The following is a 19,436-nucleotide window of genomic DNA, read 5'->3' as shown; positions in this document are numbered from 1 at the left end:
AAAAAAGGGAGTAACTAATGAAAATGAGACTTTTATCATTAGAACATGGTTGACTAAAATATTCTCTATATAGGTTATTTAAATTTTAATTTTTAAATTAATTATTTTTTATTCTATAGCATAGAATTTTAAAAGATATAGAAATTATATTGTACAGCAAGTAGCATTAGAATCATTTTATAGAAAGGTAATATTTTTAGCGTTGATTTTAGTTGTTAAATAATTGGAGTAAATCAAATTAAATAGCGACTTGGCTTTTGTATTGAACTCCCGCAACCCTAAATTGGTTGGTCTCGTTAACACTGTAGCCACGTGAATCATTATAATAAATTTAATTTTAGAAGATGTTTTGTTATTTTTTTTTATTTTTTATTTTTTTGTTAATCTTAACTTTGAAACGAGATTTATTTGGACCAATTTTATTAAATTTAAATTAAATTTGACTAATTTTTACAATAAAAAATTAAAATAAATAATAAAATCATAAACTATAATCGTTCATAAAGATTAATAAAATGAACAATAATTTTATCTAATTATTATATTTAATTTTAGTTTGTGCACAAGAAAATTGCAGCGAATTGAAAATCAGGTTGCTTGGATTATTTCCGAAACTAGTTCTGGATGTCTAGGCAGGAAAATTTTCACCTCCATGAAAAACATATTTATTCTAAAAACACTATTTTTCTACCCCACTCTTCCATGTGGGACTTAAATTTTCAGAAGGAATAACAAAATTTGATTAGTTATCTCCATAGATCCATTTCTCTGCATTGCTTGTATAACTAACCAATTCCTCTGGTTTAAACCACAAGTTGATCTCATCCTTGGCAGTCTCTGGGCCATCACTGCCGTGTATGATGTTCCTACATGGAAAAAAGGTAATCATTACGAAATGCAATTATATACAGATAGCAGATCAACAACCGTAATGCTATTATAATATCATCAAGTTCGTGGAAGCAAGATTGATTTTTCCACATTTAAAACCTCTTACCTTCCAACAACAACAGCCAGATCACCTCTGATTGTTCCAGGTTCAGATTTCTGAGGGTCTGTAGCTCCAATGAGTTTTCGGCCATATCTTATTACTCCTTCTCCTTCCCAGACCTGTATAAGTTGGAACCCTTTCAGCAGAGTTCTAATGTTTACCTTTCATGATAATAAATATTTCCACTTCTTACCATGGCAACTACAGGACCAGAGCTGAGGAAGTCACACAAGCCATTAAAGAAGGGTCTTTCCTTCAGATCGTGATAATGCTTCTGGGCAAATGCCTTTGAAGGAGCCGCTACTTTGATTGCCACAAGCTTGAACCCCTTGCGCTCAAATCGAGAAATGATTTCTGAAATCTGAAACGTAGAAGGAAAAATCTCGAATCAGATGTCACCCATTTCCCACTCTCAATGGGAAACATGAGGTAAAAAGGATGACAAAAATCCATAAGAGAGGAGGAGGAGAGAGAGAGACAATCGAGAAATGATTTCTGAAATCCAACACACAGAAGGAAAAATCTCTAATCAGATGTCACCCATTTCCGCTCTCAACATGAAAGATGAGGTGAAAAGGATGATAAAGTTCCATGAGAGAGGAGGAGGGTGAGAAACAATGAAACCAGGATCAACACAACTCATCCAGAAGCCATTTAGGTAGTTTAGAGTAGTTCGTATGATATTTACTTTTATAGTTTAAGCTAAGTTGCTTGACACAGGCATAGGCTTTTTCAGTTTAAAAGATTGAAATCACATCTTACCAGTCCTCTCTGCACTCCATCGGGTTTTATAGCAATGAAGGTACGCTCCATCTGGATAGAGAAAAAGTTCGAACACTTGAGTGGAATAAAATGGAAACGAAGAAATGAGGGAAAATAAGAAGTGACAAAAAGTAAGTGAAGGTGGATATGAATAAACAGTTGATAAGGTACCTCTGAAGCATGTACTTCCTGCTCCTGAAGCATGTAAGCTACAACAAGAGAGTAAAACAAATGCAAATTAGTATCAAATTTTATATGAAATAAAAAGAAAGTTATGAGTAGCATAGACCTTTCTCTTTAGCAAAACGCAACTTGGACCACTAAAGTAGAAAGGAAGAAGGAAAATTTATCCCACGTTATTTAGTTGATGAGCAATCCGGATACACTGACAATTTCTTATTACAGTTACTAGTTTGACAGGAGAAAAGAAAACATTGCTAGAAGTGAGTAGTGGTAGATGGGAGAGGGCAAATGCCATGGTACAATGTTGGGAAAAAAAAAATGGAACGAAGTCAAAGCTGTAAAAAATTTCAGCAAAGAATATTTCACCCATTTCCATGCTCACGCACTGTGTGATTGCTGTAGAAGAGGTCTCAGTTGCCACAATGCTAAAACTAGGGCAGGGGCAAGGCTCCTCTTCCTTTTCATATCAAACTACTAAAGCTAATTTCCTACTCAAACTTCAACAATGTCTCAGTTAAATTAACTAAAAAGAAGTATAAAAAATATATATTGCTTTTGTACATGACACGAAGGAAAAACGCCCCACTTAACCAAAAAGTGGGGCGTTTGATACGCATGATCCCATTCCTTACAAATAAAACAGGTTACAATGCATGTTGAAGCAAAAATATAAAATTCAACTACAGCATTAGCTGCACAGACGGAAATGAAAAAGAAATACAAAAAAAAAAAAAAAAAGAGGAGATTAGTTATGTGTACAACCTGCGGCAGGAAGGGCAAGAACTCCAGAAACCCAACTCCTAGATGCATTTCCAGAATCAGATCTTCCATGGAAGGCTGCTAGGAAAGGTAACTTCCCATTCAATGAAACTGCAGCCACGGCAGCTGCAGCTCGTCCTTCTGCATATGGGACCACTCAATGCATTCAATGAAGGATGCTATAAAGCGAACTTGATAACCTCAATTTACAAATTAGTTATACAATAATCATCGTGTCCTGTAGCATCAATTATTGAATCGAACATGAACAAGAGAATCATGCTTCATGGCATCAAATACCAAGATGCTTACAGATTACGCATTATATATATTCAAGCTTAAATACTCTCAGAAAAAAAAAAAAAAAATTCAAGTTTAAATGTAAGACGAGCAGATGGATGGATGTCAAACAATTATATAGAGAATAAAGTGATCACTCTCAAAAGGGAGGAAGGCAGTTGAAAAGCAGAAAAGATGTGACGTGCAAATAAATTAGTCATGGTGAGTAAAAACAAAGAGAATCAAGGCAGGCATAAAGCATTAAAAATCCTCCACTTTTTAGGTCCTATTTTGAGTCTTGACATATCAAATCATCAACAGGAACAGAAATATGGCAATTTACATTAGGAGTTAATTCCAACAATTAGTTACAAAGTTAAAATTGAAGTTCTTTAAGCCACAAAAAAATAATAATATATATACATATAAAGGCTATATTTTGAGAATTGGAGGAGTTTTGATGACCCAAATTACGAGGCCGAAAAGTTCATTTTTTGTTTCTTTCTTTTCAGTACCTATAATCCAGAAGCATCATTGAAAACAAAAAGAAGGCAATGACTTTTTTCTTTTCGGTTAAACAAAATGAATTTCCGCAAAGTCATGCTTAATAAGAAGAAATCTAGAGATCAAATTAAAGAAAAAAAAAAAAAAAAAAAGCGGAACCAAAAGATGGACTGGCCAAGTGCAAAAGGAGTCTAAAAACTTAAAACAAAAATCTAAGAAAGCAAGGGCCCCATTTCAATCATGTAACCAACAAAGCTATGGGGAATGACTGTCATCAAGAGTAACAACAAAAAATTGAGAAACGGATTCACGTATTCATATTAAAAAAAAAAATTAAAAAAAAAAAAAGGAATGCGTAAATGTCATCATATGAATTTTAATGGGCTCCAAATCAATCATCTTAATGTCATTTCTCAACCATGTATTTCCAGAGAGCAGCGATCCGGCGCCAGAATATTCAAAACTATGAATAACCGAATGTACCAAAAATTTAGAATCGCCATACGCAAATTTGATCGAAGCATGAAGAAGACAAAATAGAAAACGAAAAAGTACCAGAGTAAAAGCGAGCGTTCTTTGAAGCTGAAAGGAGAGACCTGGCAGCTCTAGAAACAGATCTGCAAAGTAGAGAACTCATCTTTCTCTATAAACCGTTGAAAACAAGGAAATTGAGGGAGCTTTTGCTACGAGGAAAGGCGGAGGGAAAGTTGAAAATAAATGTGGAGGAGTTATGATAGAGTGAGGTTCAGAGGAAGTGAGAGCTTTTATACACGTGAGCTTGTAAATAAGCGAAACATGGGATATGGTGATTGGTTCTTGTAATGTGCGGTCGGGTCAAAAACCCTACATTTATGAAGAAGATCTCTCCCTCCGGTTGCTCTCTCTGCGGTACTTGTACTGTAATTGTGATTTTTCATTTTTCATACTAAGAAATTAAAATATAATTAAGACACGTGATCTTCATTTAATAATTAATAAATGTAACGACTGTGCTGCGTTGCATAAAAGACTTTTTAGAAAAAATAAAATGAGGAAATGTGAGCTTTTTGAGTTTTGTCCGGTTCTAATGTAAAAGATCATATTACACCAATTCACACAATTAATTATTTATATTACCAAGTAAACTAAAAAATAAGTTAATTAATTATTAATACCGTAACAAAAAGATATCTTATTCAAATTTATTATGCTACCTCACTTTCCTCCGTACCAAGTTACAACAAAGATTTTATATGTAGAATCATAACTACATCATTAATCTAGAATCATAAACCCATATCAATTTTTCTAGAAAATAAATAAATAAATAAATCATATTTACAAGAAACAAAGAACAACGACAATAACATAGGGGCAGATAGGTTCCTGATCCCATCCAAAATGGACTCATGTCCATCAAAAGCTTACTCTTATAAATGACTAACTATTTACATTCTTCTCTTTTCTGAAACAACAAAGAGACTGAACAATTTACATTTCAGTTGAACCATTGGGAAGTTTTGTACCACACTCCAATTGGCAATCACATCTTAACGCCGCCAACCAAGAGTCCACCTGAAAAAAGATAAGAAAAAATTCAAATTAACATAACCCACTTCACTATCACAATGAATTCCCTCCAATAAAATATGCCAGATGGCTAGTCTATACGTCATTTGAATATTATAGATATTTCTGATTGCATTCCTTATTACCGTGATCATGCATTAATCAACCTTTCTTCCTTTTCGTTTCATCTCTTGTATGTATATACCCTTATATATCTACATAAATTCTCTTCGTTTTTATTTTGGCAGAGACTTGTTCAATTATTATTTCTTCCCTCTATTCTTCTTCTTCTTCTGTGATCACTTGATCTAGGTAATAGCATTTTGTTGTGTGAAGTTGCCTATTTTATCCCCATATCACAATGACATTTGTTACTCTGATCGGCATTTTGACACTGGATAGCTGACAGAAGATGGAATTTTTTAAATGGGTCCAATTATGTTCTTTGGCCTCAAGAGATGTGCAGTTTTCTTGAAGGACGCAAGTTATGGCAGTATATCACTGATTGTGTCCAAACATATTAGAAACAACAATGAAAATGAAGAGCATTTTATCTCCGACAAGAGGAATGAGAAAGTAAGAACCATCATATTCTTACTTGGTTTCATGACACTACTATTCTTGTTGTAAAGAGTCATTTTCATCATTCTGCCATTGCCAAAGAAGTATGAGATTTCTTTCCCAAGCATGTCTCTGCCTCTGACATTTCTCATCGATGCCAACTTCTGGGCTCTAGGAATTCTTACTCTATGTGAAGTTCAACCAATAACCAAGTTTCTTTCTAATGCGGAAGTGATTTGGGACTAATTAGCCTTAATGGAACCAATCTTGGAAGATCCTGAAGATGAAAAGAAACTTTTTGCCTATCATGATCAAATGAGCTCAGATACAGCCTTTGCCACAAAGTCTTTAGCAATACTCAGACCTCCAAAAAGTGCGACTGTAGATACTTTTGGCAAGCCATATTATTTGATTTCTGAATGCCTAAAAACGAATGGTCTAAGTAGACCAACACGAGTTGTCAATCATCATCAAAGTTGTTTTAAGTTAATTCTTCAAACAAGTTGCAGTCGATAATACTGATACTGCTTCTCCAACTGTCAACACCATGTTTTTGTCTCTCCGGATGATCTACACTCTTCTACACAAACTCTTCTACTTCTCATTGTTCCTTTTCAACTGCTCTTTCATCCTTATCGGGTAGTCTTTGGTCCTACAAATACCTTGATTATGCCTGTAGCAATCAGGTGACCTCAAATTCATCTCTGTTTTAAGTCCAGATCCCCGCCATTGACGCACCTATTATACATATGACTGATAATTCAAAATCAATGTTAGTCAAATAGGCACGGTCTTCTCTTTTCCTGATTTATTACCTATTCCAAGACTTCCTCTAAATCTTATCTATCTGCCAACTTTTAGTTCTTCGTCTTGATTTGTATTTTTCTTCTTGTGGTTGTCAGGTAATGGATCTGCAAAAAGAAGAGATAGTTGGGACAGACCATAAGGTTGATAATCTGATTCAGGTCAATTCATTGAAAATTCCTTCACTCATTGTTTATCATTTTGCCGCCACTTTGACCTTAATCTTTTGGCATTCATCTTGGCCATGTGTCATTTTTTGAACTACATAGTTTGTGTCTACTGGTCTTTTGAGTTCTCCTTTATGAAATAAAAGATAATTGTCTGTGATGTAAATTAGGAAAACATCACGCATTCTCTTTTAATATTAGTAATTTTGTTTCATCTGCACCATTTTTGGATCACTTCATCAACATAAGTTGGGGCTTGCTCCTACACCCACTGTAGGTGCATCTAGATACTCTGTTATCTTTGTTATAATTATTTTAGATACTATGGTTTTATCTTATGCAAGGAAGGCCTCTGATTCCATCATATATTATCAGTCTACTTCCATGGTTAACACTTGATATTCATATCCTTTGTACAGATAATGCCATGGAATACAAAAGAAACAAAAAATTCTTAAATTTCTTTCTCAACAATGCAACGCTTTTCAATGTTCATGTCTGCACAACTCTACAAAATGATCATGCTAAATGCAAACATCATTATGCACTGGACACTGTTCGTACTCTTCCCACCTCCTTGTGTCCTGGAACATTTTAAGGGGAAGCTGCTTCCATTTCCATTTATGACATTAATTGTTCCGATCCTCAGTTGTTTGCACTATGACTCTCTATGAGAGATGGTATACTAACTATAACGATCTTGGAGTAGTTGGATGTATTTGTTCGGTTTCATCTCCTATCCAATGACCTTATCAAACTGGAACCTGACTGCTCAACTTTGTTGCTTGCTTGTATGCGGGACAGAACACAAAGTTAATAGGTGTTGGGATCCTATCACCAAGCATCTTCGAATCTTCCCACATGTCAAATTTTGGAAAAGAACGTTTTTCATATGTTTACTTCTTGAAGATGATGAACCTTATCCACAGTGTCATCAATCTCAGCCATTCATATCTTAGAGTTACTGACCACGTTTACAAATTCCTATGTTTACTTCCTGAAGATGATGAACCTTATGGCGATGCTTCTTCTTCCCCAGACTCTACAGCCTCCTCGTCCTCTGACCTTGGACAGGTAAACAAACTTCGAAGCATTCTGGCGCATTACGTCTTCTGTGAATTCTGAATCATCTCTTCCTCTTTTCCATCCTTCAGAGTAAGTCAGCATCCTACTCACCTTTTTCTCTACCTTTACATCAACTTATGAACTCCTGTACTTTTCAAGAAGCTAGTGCCAACCCACATTTGGCAGCAAACTCTGTTGGAAGAATTGCAAGTTCTGGAGATAACAGATATATGGAACATGGTTTAAGGTTCATAGTTGGCTATAAATGGGATATATAAAATCAAGACATATAGTGATGGCACTGCGGATTGATGTAAGATCCATCTTGGGGTAAGAGGTTTACTAGAGGGAAACTGATTATGAAGATACATTTGCTCTAGTTGCTTGTCTGACCTCTGTCCAGAGCCTCTTAGCAATTGCAGCAGTATAAAAAGGTGGAACTTTTCTCAAATGAACATAAAGAATATTTTTCTCAATGGTGACTTATCCGAAGAGGCTCTGGAGGGAAGAAACTTCTGCTACTCTGTGTATAATCTATGATAAAAATTACAAGAGGTCGTGACAATATCACTTAATTCAAACAATCTCTTCATAAGGAGTTAAGGACGAAAAACCTCGACCCTCTCAATTATTTTCTTTGGCCTTGAGATTAATCTTGATGACTCTAGTTGTATTTATCTCAGCTTATGCAAGTGATTTATTCTCATGAGCTGGTTTGGCTGACAGTAAAATTGCCTCCATGCTCGTTGAAGCTAACTTAAATCTCGTTCTTACTGATGAATCAACTCTTTCCAGTCCTACTCTCTATTGTGAATTCACAGGCAATCTTATTATTTCCCTGACTATCACTCGACCAGATGTCACCAATCAATTTATCTTAACTCTACTAACTACTCAGTTTTCAGATGTTTTATGAATCCTTCGGTATGTTAAGGATTTATCATTCTGTCACTTTACTTCTCCTCCAAGTCACGTCTACAGTGAGGAGCCTTCTCCAATATAAACTAATGGGTGATCCTACTAGTCAACAATCTATGACTGGTTGTTGTTTCTTTCCGGAGTCAATCTCTCATCTTTTGGCACTGCAGGAAGCAAACACTAGTCTCTCAGTCTAGTATTGAAGTTGATATCAGGATATCATGTATTACCTCTGTTGTTATTGCATAATATGAGAGTTCATCAGATCAATTTTATCACTCTACCTTGTGACAATTGTAGTGCTATTAAATTGCTCATAATAATATATTTCACGAGTATCCTATACATATTAGGAATTATGTCACTTTGTTCATCATCATATTTGCCAAGGCACTCTCTGCCTTCTCTGTCTCAACCAAGCTGCTGACATCCAATAAAACTCATCCACCATGACCGTTAACGATATAACATGAAAAATTTAGTTGGATTCTTCAATTTACCTCGAGGTTAAGGGGATGTTGTAACATGCTAGAATACCCTAGAGATTAATTTGTGATTGTATTCCTTAATAAGATAATTAGCATTAATAGGATTAATATACCCTATTATAAATCACATACTCAAGATACATAAAAGACAGATTCTCTGCTTCACGTTATATTATACGTGTAATAAAATTTTAGGATCATTTTTTTTAGAAAAAGGAATTATTCACCACAGCTCTTGCAATGACACTTCTCAACAAAATGGGGTAGTAAAAAAAATAATAAGCACCTTTTATAAGCAGGTAGGTTTTTGATGTTTACCACTGATGTATCTAAATAGTTATGAGGAGAAGCAATTCTTACTGCTACATATCTTATCAACAGGATACTATAAAAAATTTTAAAATTTCAGACACCTCTGACAATTTTCAAAAACTCATTTACAATGTCTCGATTAATCTCATATTTACCATTAAAGGTTTGGATATGTTGTGTTTGTTTATATACATAATCATAATAGAAATAAGTTAGATCTACGAGCAATAAAATGTATTTTTTTATGATATTTTCTCATACAGAAATGGTACAAATATTTTTATCCTATCAGAAAAAAATATTTTGTCATAATGGATGTTACATTCTTTGAGTTTCGAAACTTTTTGAGTCCTCCTCTTCAAGGGGAGGGAGAAAGAAATGAAAACTCGGTGTTTGAAAATGAAAGGATTGAAAAAAAATTTAATGATTACACAAATAGTGAAACTATAACCTTTAATCTTGATATCTTAGATAAAGAAAACGGGGGTCCACCCTAGTGCTTGAACACAAAATAGTTACTAAGACAATGAATAATGCATATTTCAATGATGAAAGATTATTTAGAAAAGCTTATACTAAAAGAAATCTGATTCAAAGTTAGAAAGATGCATATATGCCTCCTCAAAACCAAGAATCTGATTCAATATTAGGATCTGAAAAATCAGGTACAATATCTGAATTTGTAAAGTATGAGTTTTTTTCTATTCAACAAGCGCAATTTGACCCTCTAGACCTCGCTATTGTTTTTAGGAAAGGAATGCGATCACGTACTCAACACCCTCTGTCAAATTTTGTATCTTATAAGAATTATCATCATCTTACCATATGTTTGTCTCACAATTGTTAAATGTGGATATACCTAAATCTATACGGGAAGCATTAAAGGTTCCTGAATGGAAGAAAGTTGTCATTGAAGAAAAGAGGCTCTAGAGAAGAGTAGAGTGATACGTGGGAAATGACTTGTTTGCTTGAAGGAAAATTGATCGTTAGGTGCAAGTGGGTTTTCACTGTAAAATTCAACTTAGATGGATCTTTGAAACATTTTTTTTTTGAAATAAAAGTAAAGTATTATTATGCACAAGGCACCAAAGGAGTACCGCTCATATACAAAATAGTTACAAATCTATCAACTGGTTGATGACCGCATCCATATTATCAATATCTTTTGACCCAATAAAATAGATCTAAAAGTGTATATCCACCTATCCTTAATGTTACCAAGTCTCCACCCCCTCAAAAACTCTACCATTTCTTTCTTTCCAAATTACCCAAAAAGAAAGTAAGTGCAATAAGAAATAGATGCCTCCCCTTTTCTTTACAAAACCCCTCCCAAGCCCAAAGTTCATTACTAACACTACCCGCCATAACCCAATCCACCCCAATAAGCCTCAAAACAGCAAACAAATGTTGTAAGTTACAGGGCAGCCCAATAACAGGTGGAAACGGGTCTCCTCATCAGCTTTGCATAAGAAGCACCTGTTAATCAGCACATTCCCTTTTCTTCTAAGCATGTCAACTGTTAAAATCCTCTCTTTAGCCGCTTCCCAAGCAAAAAAACTGATTCTAGGTGGTGCTTTAGATTTCCAAATTCGTGTGAAAGGGCCAGAATGGGTGTTGTTGTTCTCTCTCTTAGTACTGAATTCATAGTATGATCTAACAGAGAAGCTCCTCTTTTTGTCTAACTTCCAAATTCTATTATCCTTATTCTCGTCTATGTTAATATTAGATAAACACAGCAACAGCTCCACATACTCTTCTACTTCCCAATCCTGCAAATTACACTTGACCGGAACAGTCCATTCCCTACCCCCCACCAACTTCATAGGCTGCCTTCACACTCATCTCCTTGTCGCTGGCCACAGAGAAAATTCTGGGAAATTTATCTTTAAGTTTGAACTCCCCAGCCTATTCATCCAACCAGAATTGAATATCCTCTCCATTACCAACCTGTCAACCCAAACATTTCTCAAAAGTTTTATTTCCTTCCCTGATTTTCTTCCATAGCCCATCCCAATCTGTCTGAACTTTCCCCTCCTCCCACTCTCCCTCTCCCAATCACCCCATCTCACCCTAATAACTTGCTTCCACAGCTGCTCCTTCTCAATAGAAAACCTCCAAAGCCATTTTCCTTGGAGAACAGTGTTCAACTCTCTAATGGATCTTATCCCCAGCCCCCCTTCTCTAATGGTTCTCTTCACATCATTCCACTTAACCAAGTGGTACTTTCTACCACCCCCATCATCGCCCCAAAGCCATTTTCCTTGGAATGTTATATAAAACAAGATTAGTAACAAAAGAATTTACGCAAACCTATGGAATTGACTATCAAGAAATATTTATCCCTATTGCCAAATTGAATACTATTCGAGTGTTATTCTATATAATTATAAATTTATAGTGGCCATTATTTCAATTGGATATTAAAAATGCATTCCAATGGAGAACTAGAAGAAGAAATCTATATGGATGCATCACCTCGCTTTGAAGATAAATTCAGAGGGAAAGTTTGTAAGTTGCAGAAGTCACTATATGAACTAAAGTAGTTGCCCCGAGCTTAGTTCGAGAGATTTACCAGGTTTGTTAAAAAAGAAGGGTATAGTCAAGAACAATTTGATCATACAATGTTTGTGAAATACACTCTGATCATCCTGATAATACTTACCGGGAATGATGATGATGAGATATATAGGTTGAAAAAACATTTTGCGTTAGAAATTGAAATTAAAGATTTGTGTCCTTTATGCTACACCTTAGGTATGGAAATTATAAGGTCAAAGATAAGAATTTCTGTGTCACAAATAAAATATGTTTTTCACTTGCTAGAGGAAATGGACATGAGTGGCTGTAAACCAAGTGATACAACCATGGATCCTAATCAGAAGTTGGGATTTCTGATACAATTAATAAAAGTAGATATCAACGTCTTGTAGAAAAATTCATTTATTTGTCTCATACAAGACCTGATATTGCCTTTGTGGCTAATGTCGTGGGTCAGTATATACACTCACCTTACGAGGAACATTTGGAAGTTGTGTATAAGATTCTCAAGTATCTAAAGAGTATACCGGAAATGGAGTTGATATTTAAGAAAAGTGATAAAAGGAGTATAAAAATTTTCATAGATACAAACTAGGCAGGTTCCGTCTCATATAGACGATCAACTTCTGTTTACTATCTAATAGGAAAATCTGGTTACTTAGCGAAGTAAGAAACAAAGTGTGATTGCTAGAAACAGTATAAAAGCTTAGTATAGAACTATGGAAAATAGAGTTTGTGAGGTATTATGGATGAAAAGAGTACTTGAAAAACTAAGATTAGATGCAGAAGCGTCTATGAGACTTTTTTGTGATAACAAATCAGTTATAAACATTGCGCACAACCCAATTCAACATGATCATATGAAACACATTGAGATTAATAGACATTTCATTAAAAAAAAAACTGAAAAATGGAATTATTTGTATGTCGCTTGTGATTTTTAAGCAACAAACAGCTGATGTTTTTACTAGTGGGCATTTTAGACCAAAGTTTGAATCCTTCATTAACAAGTTGAGCATTATCAATATTTATGTATCAACTTGGGGGGAAGAAGGGGGTATAGAATATATGGAAAAAATCAAAATATTTGACTGCATATCTGCAGAAATTATTGCTGTATATTTGTAGGAATTATTGCTATTAATTGCATATTTATAGGAGTTATTGCTATTGATTGTATAGCTATTTACCTCAAAAATTAGAAAAATAAAATAGGAATGTAAAACTCTATAAAATCAACTCTTTGTACCATCTGGAAAAACCAGAAAATGAAGAAGAGAAAATCTTCCTTTTCCCGTTTGCGCTCAATTCGGATACTGTCACAAATGTTTTTGGCAGATTTGAAAAGTTAGTTTCTCATAATTGATCTCCCTCCTGCTATTGTTTCCTTCATTTAAAAGTGACAGACAACGGTAGATGTCTCTTTTTGGATCAACCTATGTATGTTGAAGATCTACTTCACCGTGGTGGAAGGAGAACTAAAAATTAATCTCTACTCCTGTTTTCTCGTGTGGGGAGCAAGGAAAGAGTCCCAAAACCAGCCCCTCGGTTTCCACTCCCACTTTTTACAGGAATATATTTGGTGCGTCGGAACATTTTATTCACTCACACTTTTTAGAGGAATGTAGTCAGTGCAGAACTACATATGACTTTTACTAGACTGGATTTGTTCTTTTGCTATCAATCAAGCTTGTTGGTAGATCCGCAAGCCTAGTTACAGTGAACGAACTCAGATCTACTGTCCAGCTTTATCATGATTCATCTATGACTCTAGTTGGTTATTCAGATGCTAATCAGGCTTGTTGTCTGAACAATAGGTGGTTTACAAAAGGTTATGTTTTCGTGGGTTCCAATTTGAGTTTGTGGAGAGCCAAGAAACATATTGCTCTTTCTCGGTCTAGTTTTTGCATTTGCTGTCGCTCACATTGTTGGCATTGTAATAGGTTGCTGAACTGCATTTACTTCTCTTCGAAAAAATTGATCATGTAATGTCAACACAACCATATGGCTTCACGCCTGGTCCAACATGTCCCATTCGAAACAAACTGAACTTGATATCAGATTTGTTCATGAGAAGGTTCAACTGGGAGTACTTGTTGCATGCTATGTTCCAAGTTAGGATCAAGTGGCTAATTTTTTTTGCGGAAGGGCTTATTGCATTTAGTTTCACTCATCTACGGTTTAATCTATGTGTTCTACCCTATGCAGCTTTGGGGAGGGCCTTAAGGGAGAAAATAATCTATAACTCCATAATTATGTTTGTATTTCTATAGGACTTCTCATAAGATTGTCCTCTACTTCTTGCATTGTGCCATTGATCATTGTACACTAATAAACATTAGAATTTATTCATAAACTATACAAGCACTGCATGCACCATTCCTAATTACAAGAAGATGACATAATGGCAGTTAGACGTACCTGGATTTTAGAAATGCTTGAGCATTCAAAACGCAGTCCTTGACGAGCTAAGATGTAAAAGCAATACCGTGTCTCATTGTCTTCTCTTGTAAAGCATGGAAGAGATCCTACTTCAACAACATCTGACAGTAAGGTGGAATCTTGAGGACTCAAATCTGCACCATAAATTTTTAAATGTTCATTACTAATCAACAATACAAAGGAAGCTTTGATCAAAGAATTTGCAGAAGCAATTGGAGATGATGCAGTGCAATTTCCTTTGGTGTGACAGTATGGAGAGGAGTAGATATTATCTAGGGGCATGGAACAGGGTGAAACAACCTTTCAGAGCGGAGGGTTGGGATTGAGATCTTTGGAAGGATTAAGTGGCTATGGAAGTTTATAAGGGAGCAGGGAAATTTTTGGATGAGGGTAATCAAGGCGAAACATGAAGTGGATGGACTGGGATGGTTCTCTATCCTAGGGATTCTCATTGGGTAGGGCTATGGAAGAGAATATGATTTGGGAGGGCGGACTTTCAAAAGTCTATTAGATGGAGGATGGGGGTGGGGTGAAATGTTGGATGGATGAATGGTGAATTTTTTTTTATTTTAAAAAAAGTAAGGATGCATTATCAAGGAGTGCTTGGTGGGTGCCCAAGATAACAAGGTAGGGTGCATGAAGTTTTTAGAAATTTAAGAGATTGGAAGATTACAGAATATATCAATTTGATGGAGTCACTCTCATCCAAAAAAATGGACCTTACTTCTTATGGTAAATCGGTGTGGAAGTTGACCTCGTCAGGAGTGTTCATGGTAAAATATATTTATGGGCACTTTGATAGCTGGCAAGGTGGATGGGGGAACATTTCCAGCCAAAAAAATTGAAAGGTCAAAAGCAACCCTAAGGATAATGTTCTTTGCTTGGAAGGCAGCAAATGCATACATTTTAACTTTACATGAATTGATAAGTGAAAAGAAAAAAATTGTTTTGGAATTTGCTTAATACTAGTGAAGATTTTAGAGGTATACAAGTCATAATTGGAAAGTAGTTCGAATGTGTTGTGTGAAGTGCTGGTGGTACACAATTATTTGTAGTTGTAATTGTTGTATGTGGGTGTTATATTTAGAGAAGGGATAGTAATTGTTCTTTTCATTCTTTCATCCAACAAATGATGCCTTTACATATATTTACATATGTCTTAAGAAGAATCTAAAACTGATTCCTTTTTCTATATTTTTACACAACTTTCTAGATAATTCTACATTCATTCATAACTTTTTTCTTCTTCTATATAGTTCTTCAAGCTTCTAGAGTCTTCTATCATCTTGTAGAATTCTCTTTCAGTATCTCCTATATTTTTTAGAGAATAAAACAGTTCCTTCTGATAGGGCATATGCAAGGAAGAATAAGAAAATAAAATATCAGGTTATATGTACTAATTATATAGGGTGTATGTGAATATGTAAGTGTTGTCTGTGTTTATGCAGGTGCTAAGTTATGTATAATGTGTGTAATTGGGAAGAATAAGCCTTGAAAGGCCAAAGGGAGCAGAATAGATAAATCTGGAAAATTTCTCCAGAAATAACTGCCACTAACTGCATCTGGGTGTTATTAAGAACATTTTGTCTTTTGGGATATGTTATGTATAAAGAAATATCCCAAGAAGAGTACTTTCCTACTCTAGATATTGTAGGATTCTCTCTTCCAAACAAGCTGCAATTTAATCTCACTCTAAAAAATAGATAAAGACAGGAAAGTAAAAAAGAAGGCTCTTTCTTCTCTCTGATTTTGTTGTTCATTGTCTCATAACAAGATCTGTCACTAGGACCCTAATAATTTTGTCCATGGGTTACACCCTTTTGTACTGTTAAATATATTCATTTTTCACTCTTAAAAACGGCATTTGCAGAAGCAAAGAAAATATAGTATAAAATTCTATATAATTACTCATAAGATTATGTAAGATTTAAAAAGTAAGAGAGATAAAGCCGGTTTTTCATAAAAAAGGCTATATGATAGAAAGAAATTGACTAAAGTCAATCACCTGTCGACACCAAAAAGAAGAAAAGACATGATCCATGGAGGACAACAAAGCGAGGAAGCCAATCATCGACTTCGCTATCATCAAGAGGGAGAGGTTCACCTGGCAGTGCTGCCCACCTCTGTAATTAGAATACCAAAAAAATCATGATTATCATAAAATATGAAAATAGCAAACTGTAGAAAATAATAACAGATACGATGTGGATGAACAGGATATGAAGAGTCATACAGTCCGGATATCCAAATAGCCAGATAGACGAGCAGACCGTAAAATTTCATCAACATGTTCCAACCTATATAAAACAGAAGAGGATCATATCATGACAAAAAAGAGACAAAACTGTTTGATTAAAAGCACAATCCAAAGCCCAAGTCACAAAGAAAACACAAGAATATAAAGAAAAGAGTAGGGTCTACAGTTTTCGTGATTTGTGAAGTTAGCAAGACTGACACCAGAGAAGATTGCAAATGCAGCTTCAATAGTAAATACCATGGAGTGTGACAACGTTGTAAACACTCAAAATAACCTAAATCTCAAAACTAAGATTCATATATTGACGGAAAAAAGGCAGAGATTTGTCCTATGCCTAAAGCTCTGTACTAAAGGAAGACTGCAGGGACATATAACATGCTAACTGTGTGATCTAGGTCTCTCATGTCATATTAACATTCAACTGACTAAACCAATGAATCAGAAAACAACATCACACATCAAAGAGCAAGATCAAATCTCCCTTACTGAGCTTTCAAGTGAGCTTCTCTCTCTTCTAGATCAGCAAGTCCTGATCTAAGTGATTCTAATTCTGCAGCACTTAACTCAATCTGAAAATAAAGAAAGATTACAGTGCTTAGAAAATATCTTGGTTTCATTAATAATACAAATTAGTCAGATGCAAAAAGCTGCCTGAAGAACCTTTTCCTGACCATTGGTGCTTGAGCCCCATGGCAACCCCCGGTGAGTAAAAAAATTTAACATGAACACGGCACTTCTCCACTTTCTTCGAGTGCGCAAATGACTATGGGATCTATGCTAAACCAAAAGGAAACAAAAATCAACTGGAAATTTCCGAGTCTTTGTTTCTATGTCATTATTATTTTCATAATTTAAAAAAAAAGAATACCTCTAAAGAATTATCAATTCTTGGAGGTGAAGTAGACGGAGAATTGCTTTGAGTCTCCACACTGGAAATTGAAACCTTAAAGTGATCTTGAAAAATCTTTAACTTCCCAGGACTATCATCCATTAAGTTATATTCAGCTTAAGGAAAAAGAGGAAGCCCCTGATGAGAAAAATAAGATGATAATTAGATGTCAAGCAATCAAACTTGACAACGCTTAAAATATTTCAAGTACGGCTATTCTTCCCTTAAAGAAATATTTTATATTATGAAAATGGTAGGCTGTAGGAATTCCTATAGTTTCTTTTGCAACAAAAAAACAGGAACCTAAATTTCAGTCTCCTTCAGAGGTAACAACTTTATCCTGGCGCCCTTACAAAATCAAAAGGAAGCTATAATTTTTGGAAACAAGAACAATATTTCCAAATCTTTTTAAGTCATGGTATCAAAAGGAGCTACTAATTTTGGGAAACAGGAAGAGTAGTTTTTAAGAGAAAAAGTAGTATTGTTAACAGGCACGAAAAGAGTGCCACTCAAGAACTTTACATAAAAGTGAAGTCAGATTATCTGTCAGGTTCCAGGTATCTCTTATTCTATTCGTCCGATGATGCTATCAAAAGGAGCAAATGCCTCCAAGACAGGAAGGGCAACTTTCTAACAGATCAGCATGAAAGCAAGGAAATGATACTTGTCGAGATCTGATGTTAATTAAGATTTCTTACAGATTTTCGGTAGCGTAGATAATTTATACAGCACCCTAAGCCTGCAGTATGGTAGTTATTCTGATAAACAGAGTTAGTGGTTCTTCTGGGTCTTAAATAGTTAGCAAACATGAAGCTGGTTAACAATTGGTGAGGAACTGCAAAAGATCTTCAAAGGCTATAATGTGGTAAATAATTACCCCAAAAGTATCCAAAAATTCATATAACCTGTAACAGAGTGTGCTCAGTTTTATTACTTTGAGCTCTAATTACTGCCTAGGGTATATGCAGAAGCATCTAAAAGTAGGCAGTTGTTCCCCATAATTAAATAAAGACAACATAGCCATGTTCATCATCCATCAGATCAAAAGATTTTTACGCCATGTTTGGAATAAAACTGTATGAAATTCACTCGCAAGTCCATACTTCATTTTACTAGAAGATACTATAAATCTTCTAGAAAGACAAGTTTGAGCTTATAGTTCTATATAACATTCAAACAACACATTTCAAATTCCATTAGTTCTATTGAAATTTAGAATTGGATGTTCTAATTTCACGTAAAATTTCATATAAACTCAATTCATTTTATCTTCTAATAGCATTTAGATACCCTCATAGTGAATTAAATATATATTTAAAAATGGTTTTAATAAAATTTCTGAATTTGTTCCAAACATAGCCTTGAGAACCGAGATTTCCACCCAAAAGTCAACCAGCAGTTCTTCTCTTACCCACGCAGATAGGAAATCCTCATTCTTCCTTATTAGGCACTTGTTAACAAAATAGTAGAGAAATAAAGAAAGATATAAGTTTGAGACAACCAAACTTGAGTCAAATGAAGATTGTATACCATCTAATAAAAAAGAAAACCAACTACGAAAAGTATGAAACTAAACACCTCTTTATTCTAAAGCTTCACGAAAACCCTACAGTTAAAGCATATTTCTTTTAAGAAAAAAAGCTGAAGTAAATTGATCATAATCTTGAACATACAAAAGCAGAAACATCCAGAATTCATCTGAACTAAATATACAATAACGATTACTGAAAGAAGCAGAGACTGAAGAGAAATAAATTAATTACCTGCAAAAAGAAAATGAGACTTCTAAACAGGAGAGAAGAGAAGGAAAAACTAAAGAAATGATCTTCTTCTTCTTCTTCTTCACAAAAAGTGCTTTATGCTTTGACCCCATGAACTTATACCGTACGACAGGTGTCAGAGTAAAAGTATTGATCGTATTGGTTAATAAGTAAAAGACGCTTTTACCCCTTCAATAGTTTAATTGTTA

At 34.8% G+C, this 19,436-nt stretch overlaps 1 protein-coding gene across 1 annotated transcript; it reads right to left on the bottom strand.

The window, feature by feature from the left end:
* Positions 1-641: 641 nt before the first annotated feature.
* LOC110812351 (Pleckstrin homology (PH) domain-containing protein) lies at positions 642-19,340 on the bottom strand. The gene is made up of 15 exons (XM_088217883.1): positions 19,231-19,340; positions 17,447-17,605; positions 17,239-17,355; positions 17,065-17,147; positions 16,555-16,618; positions 16,327-16,444; positions 14,301-14,455; positions 4,989-5,032; positions 4,034-4,119; positions 2,699-2,836; positions 1,925-1,962; positions 1,754-1,804; positions 1,185-1,352; positions 998-1,110; positions 642-866 (listed from the first exon to the last, which is right to left on the bottom strand). Exons 2-15 carry the CDS (start codon positions 17,567-17,569, stop codon positions 743-745), a joined length of 1,422 nt encoding a protein of 473 aa, XP_088074009.1. The 5' UTR covers positions 17,570-17,605; positions 19,231-19,340; the 3' UTR covers positions 642-742.
* Between the last annotated feature and the right edge of the window lie 96 nt (positions 19,341-19,436).

The sequence above is a fragment of the Carica papaya genome, chromosome 4 (genome assembly GCF_054855325.1).
Source record: "Carica papaya isolate Zhongbai chromosome 4, ASM5485532v1, whole genome shotgun sequence".
Lineage (NCBI taxonomy): Eukaryota > Viridiplantae > Streptophyta > Magnoliopsida > Brassicales > Caricaceae > Carica > Carica papaya.
This window is presented reverse-complemented; position numbering and strand designations above follow the sequence as displayed.

What these genes read in the sequence shown, in the direction of transcription:
- LOC110812351 (XM_088217883.1), bottom strand. Translation starts at nt 17,569, where the DNA reads ATGGATGATAGTCCTGGGAAGTTAAAGATTTTTCAAGATCACTTTAAG. An exon ending in GAACGCTCGCTTTTACTCTG is followed by an intron (nt 2,837 to 4,033) that starts GTACTTTTTCGT and finishes TCCCATATGCAG; the next exon opens with AAGGACGAGCTGCAGCTGCC. An exon ending in CTGGCTGTTGTTGTTGGAAG is followed by an intron (nt 867 to 997) that starts GTAAGAGGTTTT and finishes TTTTCCATGTAG; the next exon opens with GAACATCATACACGGCAGTG.